The 16,468-nt window shown below is 39.1% G+C and overlaps 1 protein-coding gene across 1 annotated transcript in view; it reads right to left on the reverse strand.

The window, feature by feature from the left end:
* The window catches only part of LOC101165507 (solute carrier family 22 member 23), a 34,937-nt gene extending 22,415 nt beyond the window's left edge, over positions 1–12,522 (reverse strand). The window contains exons 1-3 of the mRNA XM_011486896.4: positions 11,590–12,522; positions 4,994–5,097; positions 4,753–4,907 (exon numbers count right to left, since the gene is read on the reverse strand). Of these exons, the coding sequence (XP_011485198.1) occupies positions 4,753–4,907; positions 4,994–5,097; positions 11,590–12,054 (724 nt within the window). The 5' untranslated portion in view covers positions 12,055–12,522. The remainder of the gene's footprint in view (positions 1–4,752; positions 4,908–4,993; positions 5,098–11,589) is intronic.
* Between the last annotated feature and the right edge of the window lie 3,946 nt (positions 12,523–16,468).

The raw sequence follows: 16,468 nt of genomic DNA on the forward strand, positions 1-16,468 counted from the left end.
ATCACCCTACAGGTATAGTGATCAAGTACAGATCAAGTGTAATTTGATGTGTCCCACTGATCTCTTGAAATGCTGGTTCACTATGACGTCCAGTCATGAAGACCCTCTCCTATACAAAAACGTGTTTTTGGTGTTTTTGACATGTTCTTGTGGAGGAGTTATATCAAGAAAAAAAATGGTATAATCATTTTTAAAACAGATCAATGATAATCGGAGTGGGTCTATAAAGGAGCATGAGTTGAGGATCATCTGATAGGTGATCTATGGTTCCGATCAGTTCAAACACTGTTGAGATGTGGCTTTCTTTAATAAATAGGGGGGATCATAGCGACAAAAGACAGTCATGTGGTCCACTGCGTCATGTGGTCCCAGTGTCAAGGCTTCAATGATATTTTAAGTTAGCAGCTCTTTCCAGCAGGGTGATTTTAAAGCTTGGAGCCGCTCTGCTGCAGTTTTGTCAATAGACAGAAACTAAAGGGCAAATATCATGTGATGGGGGCCACACCAGGCTAGAAATGAGGGTGAAGGTTCGACAATCCTTCAAGGTGTGCACCATGCATGAAAAACCTCATATCAAGTGCAATGTGACTCTGTTGTGGAAAGGAAAACAGCTTATTGTCATGTTTTAACTTGGTTTTGGACTGTTTTTCCCATTTTGTTTTTGTTCAGGTAGAAGACTAGACCTGGTAACTAAGAAAGTACGGCTCTGTTACTCAGCTGATTCCTCGTCGTAAGCTGCAGAACTCTTTTCAAGTATTTCAATCATTTAAAAAAATAGGCAAAACTTCCAGCTATCTAAAGCCATTTACAACACCTGTTACAAAAACTTTTAAAATGTTTATAAAAAATGAAAGAAAAATGAATCTATAGATAACTTTTTTATTTCATTGTTTTGTTTTTGTAATTTTACAACTTCTGTTTTCAAATTGAAAGAATACAACCTCAAGTAACCAGAAAATGCATATTATATATATTTTTCGGTTGTTTGTAGTCAAATGTTAATCAAACAATGAGTAACCTCCTTAAAAAAAATTTGCATTACAAACACAAGAAACCAGATACAAAGAGACCGAAAAAGATTTAAGTTCCAAATAGCGCGAGATGGCTTTGCATAATAAAATGCTCTATATTATTATTGCTAAACCAAAATAAAAAAAAAGTTTTCTAACTGAACCAAGTAGTTTTTTGCTTTCATAAGTACAGACAGACATAGAACCAAATTGATGATTTTGCTTAATTTTTTAATTTAAAGGCCAAGTTAAAATAAATCTGAATTTGCCTGATCAGACTTGAACATCAACTTTAACTAAATAATAACTACCGGTAAATATTTCTCGATGATGAATTTAAATGTCAGATAATCCTTTCAAATGTTTAGCTTTGAATTTGAAACTTTAGATACAATAGTCCCTTTTGTCAATTGAGTAAGACAAATAAGACAAGTTCTTAATCATATTATCCCAGTACAAAAAATACAACAAGTAAAAACACAAGTAATCCAGGCCTAAAGACCCCTATTAAAAGAATAATTGTCTTCTTTTCTGTCTTTCAAGAAAAATTATCTTGATAAGAAAGTTTTTCAATTGCAAAACAAAAACATGCCTTAGTGACTTTAATAACAATTATTGTTAAGACCGTTTTTCTTACCCCTTCTGCAATTTTTTTAAACTTATTTAAAGAAGATATGCATATGGGTTAAGAATTTTTGACTTATTTCTAAAAAAGCTTTCTTTTACGGTGAATAAAGAGCAAAAATGTCTTCTGCAGCCCGTTCACATCTCATGTTCTGACAGCCAGAGCTGCTGATTTTTTCAATCATACAAAGAAGCCTAGGAGAATGTATGTCAAGTTATATTTCTATGACCAACCCCCCCTCACCCCAAAAAAAAAACAACACAGGGGGTCCCTCGTTTTGTCATCATTTCAGCCTCTCTGGCCCCCACCCCCTCCGCTGCACTTCTCCAGCCATCCTCTGCAGTGGATACTCACTGTGGCCAGAGAGGCTTTTAAGGATCAATTGCAAAGAGCAGAATGTTCATCGCCTGTGACGGCATTTATAGGGGTGCTATCAACAAGTCGCCCCCACGCACACACACAAACACGCATGTTTCAAGGTGAACAGTGCCGTAGAACCGATCGTTCAATCTTTTCCTGTTGAGATGGAAGGTCATACAAATGGAGTTGATGACTTGAAAGAAAATATTCTCATCACCGAAGCTTCATCTCGCAGTAATGAGTGCCACTAGGGTTGAAAAAATGTTACTGCTCCATCCCCAGCGCGCCCCCCACCCAGCCTTTGTAAGACTAATGATAAGCTGTGCTGTGACAAAACTAAAATCTCACAGACGTGCTGTGTTTGGGGGGGGGCAAAAAAGATCATTTTAAAGGTGATTTTATGGCAGCAGGCAGTTTTGGGAATAAATCTCTGGGAATATATGACAAAACAAGTATTCATCTGAAAAAAAAATCAGTTATTCTATTCGAAGTTCAGTCTAAAACCAACAAACTCTGAATTTAAAAAAAAAAACTTCTCAAACAGGAGTTTTTCACATTTTAAAAAAGGCTTTCAAATCCTATTTTATGAAGCAGATAGACTTAGATGACTTCATTGATGGGTTAAATGCATTTATTAAAGAACAAATGCCAATACCCCAACAATATTGGAAATGATGTCAATTGTATCCTGACAAAAAGTTCTGAAAAAACAACCAAAACAGACATTTGGCTGGAATTTCAACTCTAATTTAACCATGCTACATAGTTTTTCACAACTAAAAATATCTTACATGACATACAATTATTTGATTATTTGATTAATCATTTTTTCCTTTTTCCTCTTTCCTTACAATGATTACAACATTGTTATTTAAAATGTTTAATGCTGCCTAAGGTGTTTTATTTTCCCAACTTTCAATAAATTGCTTCAGAGTAAGAAAGATGCCTAATGAATAAAAGGGTCCTTTTCTAGTTAAGGGTGTACTTGCCCAAAAAAAATGTAAAAGTAGTTAAAAAAATGTAAAAAATAGCGTCTAAAACATGAAATATACCATAAAAAGTGTGGAACTTTCAGAACTCAAACAATAAAATTCTAAGTCTGATAATCAACACGAGCACTAATGTTTTCAGTGTTGAAGCGTTAGCCTCAGCATTTGCTATTTTTGTTTCCCCTGGTTGCTGACAAGTCTCACTGAAACTGGTTTTACAAATGGGAAATGCAAGTATGTGGATCAACAGGTCGGAAATGTTCTTTCATTCCTTATTGTTTAACCTGTTTGTATCTGACAATACATGCTTTTTTATTTTAACATTTTTATGAAGAATGGTTAGATTTGCCGCTCAGATTATTCAATTTTTAGGGCATATCTTATCAGTGAAAAGACTAAAGAAATGAAAACTGAAAAAGCAAAGAGTTGCCTCAAGGTTGAAAGAGCCTTCAGGGCCTGAAAAGAAATTCCAACGTGTTGAAAGGCCAAGTTTATCAGCACCTCTAAGGACATGCTGGGTAATGTTTGCACAAGAAACACAGTTTTTCCATTTGACATAAGTGAGGCTGCCACTCAGACTCAGATGTATGACTAATGTTACCATCCCAATGATTTAACAAACACTGCTAACAACTTTCCTGCTTATTCAAAGAACTAATGTCTTTAAACTAAAGGTCCTATGTTAATGAATTCACGGTTTAGATTAGGATTTAATCTAAACAAATAGGTAACTCTTGCTTAAAGTCAGCTGCAAAACATTCACCTAACAAGTACCTTTGTTTGATGAAAAGTAACTTTTCTACAGTTTAATTAAAAGTGAAACTTAGTACTTCAAAAGGACACCAAAACAATTATTTTGTATGTCTAATAAACATAAATTAAAGCAATCACCAACTATAAAAGCTAAATCTAATCTCCTGGAACCTGTTTACATCATTTGACTATCTCAAACTATCCTCACAAAACTCTTAAATATGCTATACTTTATTTATATTGTTGTTTTGAAAGCCCTTTTTCAAAAATGTCTTAGCCTAAAGTTTACAGTACATTTTTTCAGAAAGACTAGCATTTAATTGAGCTAATTAGCTTCCCAAACAAGCTGATGGATCTGTTTGAAATGATAATTTTAAAAATCAAATGTATAGCAGTTTAAACGTTGGTAAGGTAATGTTGTCTTGCTGCTGTGTGGTTTTTTTGTTATTCGCGTTAGATCCGATAGACTCAAAATTCTATTTCTCTAAATTACATCACATTTGGAATAAACCTTGTTAAAATTCATAAAGAAAACCATTTTATTGTTCATTCTTATGAAATCTATTCAACTTAAACCCCAATAACTTGAAGCTAATAGTAAAACATATATACTTTTTTGCAGTCAAACTGCAAAACAAAAAGTCTGTTTTGTTCATGCTTGGATACAATTACACTTCCATAAACACAGAAATGATCATCTATGGAACTAAACAGCCTAAACAAAAACTGTTCCTTTTTGTTCAGGAACTGATGTCTTCTAGCTAGAACAGGCAGAAATCTATGACAGTTAGTGTGCCATTGTACTGTTAGACGACTGCTATCAGTGTGGGGCCTTACTTCAAGATAAAGGACAAGCAGACAAAACTGAGGAGTCGTAAGCAAGTCACCACTGGCAATCTAAGCTCAGAAACGTCCCAATTCCTGGTTGAATGAAACGTACTTGGACTCAGAAATCCAAAGATGTGCTTAGTTTATCTGACAACAGGTTCAGGAAGAAGAAGTTTGATTTACTTACTGAGGACGTAGAGAGAGAGTATGATCCCTGCAAGGCAGAAGCCCTCAAAGAATCTCAAAGTGCTGAACATTGGGACGTTGACAGAGAAAGCCACGGATAAACCAAACACCAGCATAAACAACATCGACATGATCAGCACTGGATACCGACCAAACCTGCAACCAAACAAAAAATGACATTGGTCATATAAAAAGAAAAAAATGCAGTCATTCCAGTTATTTGTCGCTTTCAGAAATCTTACCAATCTGCAAGAATTCCAAACACGAGGTATCCAAAGATTGACCCCACCAAAAGAGAGAACTTTGCAATGTGAACTTCTGATGCGGAATCACACACCAGACTCCACTAGAAAAGAAAAGAAAAGCACAAACATGGTGATTAGCTCATTCGAAAGCTTCTTTTAAAAGCTATGGCCACTAAAATAATAAATAATCCAGCGTATGTAGATTAAAGGCCAAATGTAAAACACATTTTTAACATCCTTACTAGAACATATTAAAATATCTGATGGTCAAAGTTTGTGTTGATCAAAGTTTGATGATTAATGAAAAAATATTAAAGCCACTTTTTGTGAAGACTATCAGGAGAAATTATAAAGAATGGCATACAGGAAGCATAAAGATTGAAATTAAAAAGAAAAAATAAACTGTGTTGTTTGGGGAGAACCCTGATTCTCCAAATTTTTGGTTCATGCTTAGGAAGGGTTGGTACAGTTATACGGCGTTTCATCACTGCCATAAATTCAACGAGTGCAAAGACAACTGAGCGAGTGTATTCAGGAACTGAGTGAGCGAACCTTACAAACGCGCAGGCTAACAGGCTGCTCTTGAGCTGCATGTGGCTTTCCAACAACAAAATACATTTACAAAACATTTGAATCAAAAAAATAACAAAATTCAACAATAACCACTTTTTTTTAACATAAAAATGGCACCACTTCCTGGTTTCTGACTTTCAATCTAAAGGCCCGTACACACTGGGACGAATTTCGTGCGCGATATTCGCCGACGTTTAACGCCTCGTGATTAAACAAAGGGCACTAATGTGAGTGTGCACGGCACGCGTAAAAGCGTCATTTTTTTAAAAAACGCCTCGGGCTAGTTTTTTTGGTTTGACGCGCCGCGTCAAAAACTATACGACCAATGAGAATGGCGCTTTTGCACACGTGTCTGGAGCTTCGGAAGTTACAGTAAAACACAACTTGGGGGCGCTCAAACACAAAACTGTCTTGCCGAACACACATACGTCACAGCGAAGAAGATATACGCCAAGTAGCATCTACACTGCCGCGAAGAAATAAGACGAAGAAGCTGAACTCACTGACGGACATTATAAAATATCCCCGAAAATGCTCATGATACATTTTCAGCTCTTGTACCAGTCGATAAAACTCCCCATGTTCTTCTCTTCTCGTAACTATGGGATGTTCCCAAAATCGACGTCTTTTCCGCTGTCTTTCATCAATCAACAGAACAATAATTTCTTCATCGCTGGAACTGGAGCTGGAGCTACTGGTGCTGGAAATATTCATGTTTTCTTTGTTTGATTCTGACAAGCGTGTAAATACTTGCTCTCTTCTTCTGAGTGAAAAGCGAGTTTAAGAAGCGTAAAGTTGCGCAGCGCCACCTTGTGTACAGGGGGTATTTCTGTTTTACATTAAGCGCCATCTAACGTCAGGGAATGAAATTACATGTTCGCTCGGCTCATCGTCAGCGAAAATCGCCTGGGTGTGAACACAAAAAACGTGGCGAAAAACGCTGGCGAATATTCGTCCCGGTGTGTACGGGCCTTTAGGCTGTGAATTGGCAGGAGTCTGGCGATGCGATGTGTGTCATGGTACAATACGTGCCAATGTACCGAGACTGCAACAGAGACAATTTTTTTTAAGTTTTAAAAAACTTTGAATAAGGCATTCACCTGAACAAAATTGTATAAAATACATTTTGCACAATTTTCAAAACACTAAGTTCTGCAACTGGATTTCCTGCTAATTCCAAGTGCTGTTATTTTGATCAAAACTTAAATATTTTTTCAACACTCATCCTAGTTTGGTTCCCATAACAAAATATTTTTCAGTATGAAAAAAAAAAACTATGCTTAAATGTGGCTGGCTGTACTGGCAGATGGTTCACGTGATATCTTCTTTCTTTGTAGTTCAGTGTGGTGCGCTGCCAACTAGCGGTCAGGGGTTTACAGACAATGTAACAACAACAGTGTTCCACTGAAATGATTGGTTAAAAATCTTTTTGGCAGCATTTGAAATTGATACCAGTGTTGCCAAATAAAATATGCACAGAATTGACTTTTTCCTACAGAGCAGATATGTGGATTCTGCCGCCATTCATTTGTTCTCATCTTTGTCTGCATGTGGACTCTTTTTCCACCAACCGTTGTTGTAAATTGTTCCAATCAGTCACAAGGAATCCTCTAAAAGTGACAAACATGAAGCTAGCTGGAATTATTATAAAGCTCAATAAAAAGGAATATCTTTGGTCAGCGTTTCCCTCTAAATAATGCAGGGGGAAGCAGAAACTGGAGCAGACATGATTTACTGTTCTGGGTGAAGTTGACCTTAAATCTTTGTCATGAACCCATTCTCTCAGCCTTAGAAACTACATATGTAAAACACATGTTGAAAGTTGCGAAACTCTACGCAACAATTCCACCGCAATTGTGTTTTATTTTCAGTTTCCTCTGAGGAGCTCCAACCTCTCATAACCTTTACCCACAGTGACCTGTGCAGAATGGAACGCTCCGGGGTTTCGCAGTGTCACCCCGCCATCACATGAGTTTGGCATGTCACTCACTCTGGGCTCCAGTATCAGTGTCAGCAAAAGAAGAAGACAGATGGAGAAAAACAAGTTGCTGTTGTGTTTCTGAAAGCAGTTTTCCGCTGAAACTCTCTGACTGATTTACTCAGGGAGAAACACTACAAGCATGTGAGTGTGGTGACGATGCAGAACAGACGAAGCACAGACAGATGACCCCAGACGTAAAACACCAACGCAGCATTAACGCATCACATTCTCACTGCTAACTGGTCTCAAATGCATTTCCGGGTTAGCAGAGTATGTCAAATTTTAAAAGCTGCCTTTCTTGTTATTTTTTGCAAATAACGACAAATTAAAAGGAATTAAGAGTTCTATCTGGATCGCTTCTATCAGGTGAAACAAAGATTAAAGAAAAAACAAATCTCAAGTCCTCAGCTGTGGCTTGTCTAGCTCCTTTATAATTCCATGTTGTACTATGTCTTGTTTTGTTCCAGACACAATGGAGTTCATCATCTGACGAAAAGACAAAAGAACGAGGGGCCAGAACCAAATCAGTCAAATTCCTGTGAATCTGTTAAATCCTCTCAAGTGACCCTGAATGATCAGAGTGGAGCAGCCTTCAGCCACAGCTGCTCGCCTGCACTCACTCAACCGCAAAGTGGTGGGCGGAGGTATGAAAGAAGAAGCATGAAGGAAAGGAAGGAGAGGGGGACAAGAAAAGAAGATGAAAGCACTGAAAAACAGAGTGCACAAGGCAGATGAACGCAGGGAATTTAACGATATGTGTTTGACAACAAACTGAAGAAACAGTGCGAGATGAGAAAGGATTGTTGGGCGAAAATGGAGAGCAACACGAGCAGAGGATGCTGCATAGCTACTGCCTAGCAACAACCCATCACTGAGGTTATCCGAGTCTGTCTGCTTCCAAGTTTTAGCACAGCTGCTTCGCCGACTGCAACGCTTGATAATGTATAGTTTACAGGAGGGGAAGCAGCAACTGCTACTAAGAGAATAATTGACGCCTCAAAGATCAATTAAGACATTTCGTTGGGGTTTTGTCGAAACCCAACAAAAGTCGAGCATCACATGAGGGCCACATGTTTGCAAAGTTGGCTGATAGTTTAGGTGATAGAAGCTGCAAACACAATCTGCATTCCGTTGCACAATCTCAAAAAACGACGTTAAACCATGGCCAAGGGTCAGACACCCCACAAGGCTGCCGCTTACAAAACAGCACTTATCAGAAACAAGCGTGCAGCACACACTCCTGTTGCACACACATCCATAGCCTCGTCAGAGTTTTATCTTTTGCTCACACAAGTGTCTGTTGCACCCAGCTGATGCTGTGAGAGGCTGTCATTGTGTGTTGACTGGGTATCCACGGGGGGGGGGGGGTCATCGCCTTTTGACAGCTGAGACCATTTCAAACAAGTCCCACATCAATCCAGGGTCTGTTGAAGAAGTCAACCAGCTGGGTAAACAGTTTGAGGGACACAGAGTTGAGGCTCGCAGGGGGTTTGCAGCTAAACATAATCGTTCTGATGTGGGGGTGTGCAACTGCATGCACACTGATATTGGAAGAGGGTTGTAGGAACTTAACCCTTTCATAAGATTACATGTTAAGCTTATGTAGAGGTGCTTCAAAATTCTCCTATAAAACACAAAATATAACTTCTAAATAATATCAGTCTGTTTTCTCATGTATCATGATTTTGGTGTTTTTAATATGTTCTTATGGTATTTTTCTGTTGATGGAGGACATTTATAAAGAAATGTCATCTTAAAATTGCATTTCCGAGTATTTCTTTATTTAAATTGTTGTAAATCAGGAGCAGATGAAACAAATGCTGTTTGAAAAAGCTTGTTGTTGTGACATAGGAGCTACAAATGGAGGGTGACAAGCTTCCTGTTCTGCTCCATTCTGATGTATTCACTTGTAGACGACTAGATCCTTCATTTTTCTCATCCAAACTGGCATCTGGCTCAAAATTGTATGGCTCGCCATTTTTGTTGCAAAGGTAATGTCAGGTTGGGGGTTAAAAGGGGCTGAAAGCTAACAGGGCAACTATAAACAGATGGATGATGGGAAGTAAAGGCCAGCCTACCATTGTATCTGGCAGTAGTCCCCCCGCCCAAAACTCAGGCAAATTTCGGATGAACTACTACCACTCACCACAAACTATGTACCAGATAATGACTTTTTGTTTATTTTAGCTAAAAAGAGCATATTTACAATTAAAAGACCACTGAGAATCTTTTTAAATTAGATCAAAATATGATTTAAAAGTTAAAATGTGATTAAGTTAAACAGTGGACACTAAAAATTGACTTTGTATCTTAAATATAGTAGCTCCATTGCTTACTGGAAGTGGATGACAGCTCAAGCTAGAGTTCAGAGGCTAATCTGTATTTGGAGATGGTCTCTGGGCGACATCAGCTAAAAAACTGCTCTGCATAAGAATGAAATGAAACGTTGCAGAGGACGTCTCTGAGCAGCTATGATCCATTCTCATTTCTAAAGCTCAGCTCAATTAAGAAGGACCCTGCGGAGAGCTTCATCTCAGTTAGAAACGATCTCCACATTAGCCATTTTAGATCCTTCGCAACGACTTGCACCTCTTCTGCCCCCAATCAGGCTTTCTTTCAGTCACCTTGCAAAAAAAAAAAAAAGTAAAAATGAAAGTAGAGCAGGGCTAGAATATGTTTGTCTAATGCAGACAGTGTCAATTTTCTGTTTTGCTTTTTAGGGACCAAGTGCTGCAGATGGTTAAGCTCATTAATGTGAGAGAAATGCCAGCTCATTGCTTCCCGCTGTGGGTTCCTTCCCTATTCCTGTGCTGCAGTGGGAAAGGGGAATCTAGGAAAACAGAGGGGAGCTGCGGAAGTGCACAAGACCCATGACAAGTCTGTGGCTGAAAGTGGGAATCCGAGTCGCAAGACATGAAGACGAATCCCAGGGAGGACCTTCTCTGATGGTGACCTTGTCAGCATATAGATGGCAGGGTTCAGCGGGGACAAGCAGCGCCGGGGACTTTAGGCAGCTGGCGAGATCAACATGACATTCTCAGGGTGTGTAAAAAGAAAGCTGTCATTCCCCCTTTAAAGTCGAGTTTTTTTTTTTTGGGTGGGGGGTTACGCTTTAAAACAGGAGAGAACATCTGATAGTACAGATCCACCCAATGGCATTCCTTACAAGTGATTTCATATTCAGCTGCATTTTAGGATCCATGCAAAACCACTGGGGACTTTGGGGAAACCTCGCTTTCCCCAAATCAGCTGCAGACGATTAATAAAATGTAAAAAAAAAAAAAAAAAAAAACATTGATAAAACATTGCAGCTGCACTTCATTTATGTTATTTTAATGTCAGCACGTCAGCTATGAGCAGAAGGACTATCTGCAAACTTAGCCACTCTGTAGAAAGCCTCAAATCAATCTTTTCATAACAGACTTTATTAATAATCCATTTGAACTCTACATCATCATTGGATATAAAAATGTACCCTGTTCTGCAAGCCTGAGCACTGACATTTTCACAAACTTAATTTAATTTTGTGACCTTCTTTCTGTGCAGAACATGAGTGCTGAGGGATTCAGGCTAAACTGGGAAATGCTGGAGGAGTATCTCAATACTATTTGGTTAGGGTTGAGGTGGGGCGGGTGCTGTTTGGACAAGGATGGAGTTGCATTATTATATAGAGAATGCTTGATGACCTTTGCTCCAAATCAAAGGATCCGTGTCTGTAAAGAAAAGCCGGTGAATCCCCCCCCCCCCCCCCCCCCCCCCCCATGTCTCGTGCCCTTGCCAATGACTGCGTCTTTGCGCGTCAGGTGACCCATAGTGTCAGCTGCTGGATGAGTCAGTGTCAGCCCGGTGCATGCTTTCACTTTGGGGGAATCCAGGGAGAATTCTCACTGGATGAAGCGTAATGGAGGCTGTTAAAAACATAAATCTTTATGGTCAGCATGGTGTTAATAATTGCCTAGGTCTATTTCTGTCCTGCATGTAGGATTCGACTGATGCGTGGGGTTGTAACACAGATCCCCCCCAAAAATGCACCGCTTACCTTGGTAACCACGTTCTCCACCAGTCCTGTGTGTGACTCGAAGGTCCACTCGCTGCACAGGCAGTCCACGTTGCTGCTGCTGCTGCTGCTGCTGATGTTGTTGTTGTTCTTGTGGACGCTGGTATTTCTGCCCCGAGAAGAATAATCTTGCGGAGCTCTTGTGTTTTTGCTGCCGTCCGACTGCACGAGGTAGCCTGCTTTCTGGTTAGTCCAGTTGAGCGAAGGCTGGACGCATGTGCTGTTCGGCTGGGCGAAAAGGAAAACGTCCGAGTACTGACTGAACCCGATGAATAACGCAGGGATCCATGTCAGCGCGATCAGCTGTTTCTGGTATCTCCCAAATCCCCCGAGGAACGGTAGAACCGATTCGTCGACGCGCGTCAGTTTTCCCGGCCATACGGATTCCGGAGACACGAAGCCGTTCTCCGGGTGATGGTCCCCCGATTCGAGCTGCACCACGGCCATCGCGGTCTCAGTGGCTGCCTCCGACGTGTGGCGAAGCCGGGGTTGCGCTGCTTACCCCCTGAGTCTGTCGGCTCCACAATGCGTCAACGCCGCCAGCTCAGGCGATGAAGCCGTGCGCAGTCAATCAGCGGAATGGAACGGAGATGTGCCCTCCTGTTATCAGGAAGCGCTTCCTTTCAGACTGCAGACGCAGGCCGACACAAAGGAGGCTTAGAGGGAACCAAAAAATAATAATAATGAAGAGCGAAACTACTCCCTGCTGTCTGCTGCTGTCTGCTTCATTGTCCCTCTGTCGGTGAGCTCTGACAGTCGACGGCGCCTAGGAATCGCTTCCTGATGGAGCCACAGGTGACAACACCTTTCCAAAAGGTGCTGTGCTTACCTCAACATGGCCACCTGGTTCCACTCTGAAAACAGCTCTGTTTGCTGAAAGGGCGAGCCAAACAATTTACTAATTTCCCATCCAACCTCCAACAATAAAAGGGGAGAAATAATATGTTTTAATATTTTTGCATATTAACACATATTTTTTTTATGGAATATTACTCACCTGCCCCGAGAAATACCTAAACACCTGATCGAAGAATCAGATTATTCTAAAAAATCTAAAGTGTGAAACGAACTATAAACCAACAATATCCTGAAAGTTCAGTGTGCTGCTGCACCTAATGAAGGTTTTTTAGGAACCTTCACAGCCGTTTTTGTTGTGTTTATAAAAGCATAGCAAAATAACTAGTAAATTAAAAACAAATTTTAGCACTTTTATTGGAAATTAGCGTTTAAAAATCAAATTCTGTCTAAATGCACGTCTAATATATATGTGAGCATAATTAAAAAGGTAAAGATAAAAGTCATTTTTCTTGACTAACACTTCATTTGCTGAGGTCTATCCTGGGCCAGATATAGGCATGGGCAATGGGAAAGGGGGCGGCAATGCCCCTCTGAATGTCGTAATTGGCCGGCAGAAATCCACAATTAACAAAAAAAATAAAAGCAATAAAAAAACAAAACACAAAGGATATCAAAAAAGCCAAATAAATGACAAAAACATTTTAGGATGGACAGACAAATAGACTTAAAAAGAAAATAAATAAATGAATGTAGACTCAATAGGACACAAGCTAGTATCCTGCATGTGCCTGTCCCAAGCCCGGTAAATGCAGAGGGTAGTATGAAGAGCATTCAACATAAAAACTATTATCTCAAATAGGTCAAATTAGAAAATAGAGATATAGTTAGATGGACTGATAAGATGGTGGCATAGTTCCCTGTACATTTTAGGGGCTTGGAGTGATTTAACACCCAAAACGCTCAGTTCACACCAAGACTTTCCCCCCAAACCCCATGGTGGGGCTGGTTGAATCCGGGCCTGAGTCTATGATCTCTTCTATTCAATATTAAGAGAGAGGCTAAACCCTGCAGGTCCAGAACACGTCCACATGCTGACAACCATAATCACCACAACATATAACATATGTTTTAGTTCCAGAGTCACAGATGAAAAAGTTCTAAGTTGTAGAAGCATAGATGTTTACTTTTTTGGTTTTTATATGTGTCACTAGAGGGGGGAAAAACAACTCTGTGAAAAAAATCTCTGCAAAAAAGAAGAACAACTAATTTTTGTTTTGGAAATAACGTTAAATGTCAATTTCGATCATAAATTGATTAAATTGACCCAAAAGTTACTGAGCTTTCTTAACCTGCGGTGACACTTTGCTAAACATAGACTTTACATTTTTAAAGCGAGGCACTCAGATGTAGTAACCTTTATTTAGTAGTGATGATGACCTTGTGTCGTGCTTCATAATTCATCAGCTTTTTGCAGAATCTGGACAAAAATAAAACGACCCAGTGTGACTGATGATCCATGGCGCCCAGAAGCCAGAGACTAAACTGTAAACACCACGTTTTCTACATCTGAACCACAATTTAGATGGGAAGACTGAGCACTGTGGGCTTTTTAAAACTTGTGCTTTCTAAGACATACAGATGACATGCAGGCATGTAAATATTGATAATACCTTCACATTATGATTTCAGCACAGTTGTTGATATTTTCCAGCCTATTTTTGTCATCCCTTCTTTTTTATTCTCACTCTAAATGAAAACTTCTTTTTTCTTTACTCTTCCTTAATCCAGTGAATAGTCCACCTGCTTTCATACGGTCACTGAAGGGAACCAGGGTTAACTTTAAGGAGAACCAAAACTTATAGTTTGACCCACACCTATTTATTGGAGCTTTGACACCTTCCCAAACATCACAGATTATGTAAGAAAACAAGTAGCTGTGGATCAGAAAGATCAGCATTTCTTCAATACACACAACATGTTGGCAAGACAAGATAATGTTAAAATAAACTTAAGTGACACATTTAAGAGTTCTCATGATTTAAGAATCCTGCAACTCCTGTTTGAAAACCTTCTGTATATTTTCACACAATTTGTATTCCTTACCCACATATGTGCTAGACATTTCTTGTATTTTTATGTTCTCATACTTTGCATTAAAATCCATTGATTTGTTAGAAAAAAACAACTGAATAAACAAAATGTATGTTAGATAAAATAACTCTCTGCCAACATTTACAGTTACATCTGGCGTTTTGCTAAATGAACTTTACAGAAACTGACAAGGAAGAGTTCAGTATGTCCCAGGTTTGATAAACACCCCGATAACCTACATTCACAAACACATAACAGCAAAATGTAAGCACTTGAAAGCCCACATGTTCAGTGGTGGCTCCCCCTTATGGTCATAATATGTTACTACAGAATTTTGTTAACACCGCTCCTGAAAGAATAAAAAAAAAGGCTCTTCAATGGGTTTTATGATACTCTTTGACATGTGTTGTTAAGCAATGTATGTTTTTAATTTAAAAAATAGTCAAAAAAATACAAATTATGTCCTTGCTTGCTTAATTTTTTAACATTTTTGTCATTAAAATGACCAAATTAGTCAATAAGCAATTACATTTTTCTGTAAGCCATGGACATGATTCTCTATATTCTTTATTTATTCTTTTTGTAATTACTGCTAAAACTAATTATTGTTGCATGGGCTCCATATTCAAGTGACAACTAAGGCCCAAGAGTCAGTTTGCATCACACTGATGACCCCTGCAGGCAGTTAGCAGCAATAACACTAATGTTTAAATATTTTTGCTACTTTCTCAGACATTTGGATAAATTTTGTTTTTTTGTAACAGTGCTGCATTGTTTGTGTGTCAGCGAAGTCAGGAAAGGATGAATCGACAGCTGACCTGTTCTTTTTTTCTAGCAAAAAAAGAAGGCAGAGGTTGGAGGAAGATGTTTGATTCCTGATTCTATATCAGTTTGAGTTTAACATTTGGTCAGTTAATAACAAATAAAAGTCACGTTTTATTTAAGGTTTCAGCTAGATAATCACATGGATTTTCCTCTGTCATAAGCAGCTGCATGTAGTCAAGAGTAACCAAAACACATAAATGATCAGACATGCTTCCTGTCATTTTCTCATCCATTATTCAAACAATGCTTTTCATAACAGAGTCTTAAATAAATTGCACACATGTGCCAACAGAAACCCTTAAACCGTTGTCACTCCATTGCAGCTGTGAGCTGTTTGTTACCATTCAAACCTGTCTGTCCCTCCCTAGCAACTCATACAGGTGTGGCCATGCAGGACTAAACCTTTTGTCATGTGATGAGTCAGCGCTGCCTTCATTTGAGTTTGTGTACACAAGCATCACCATGAGAGAGCTCTCCTGTCTGTCTGTCATAAACCGGTTGGTTGCACTTTAGGTGTGAGAGCCGAGGCGAGCAAACAGCTTTCGCTCTGCAGTTAAATATTTTAAACTGTTCCATTAGGTGGGGGGGGGGGGGGAGAGTTGTTTTCTCACTCAGGTGGATGTGAGAATCGAGTTCAACAATTCGTTTCAGTTGTTGAACAGAAACGCTATACGTGATTGAAAAACCGAGAACAGCCTAATGGTCAGAAAGCTCATCTATAGTTTTAGTAGAGCGTACATCCAAAGTCCAACCTGGAGGTAGGATTTATTGCTTTTCGTGGTGGTGCAGAAAGACAAAAAAAAAAACATGACATGTAGTGGTGTTGCCTTTGAGAGTTAATAGTTAATTCAAGCACAAAGATCCCCTGTTATGCAGAAACAAGAGGGTTTAGTGAAGACTCCTGCAGATAAGATAATATCCCAACGAAGATCACCTTAAAGAAAAACGACTGTTCATTTAAAAAAAAATTCAAATGTTAGACACTTTAAAGAAGATCATTGACCAAAGACGAAGCTAACATACTGCAAAGAAATATACAGCTTTTCTTAAAATCAAACAACATATTTCACGTCTTTATTTTGAAGGCTTTATCGTTTTTGAGTTCTCAAATGCATTAAAAATCAATGAAACCCCATTTTTGAGCAAA

This window comes from Oryzias latipes, chromosome 17 (assembly GCF_053564925.1).
Source record: "Oryzias latipes strain Hd-rR chromosome 17, Olatipes_Hd-rR_3.1".
In the NCBI taxonomy this organism is placed as follows: domain Eukaryota; kingdom Metazoa; phylum Chordata; class Actinopteri; order Beloniformes; family Adrianichthyidae; genus Oryzias; species Oryzias latipes.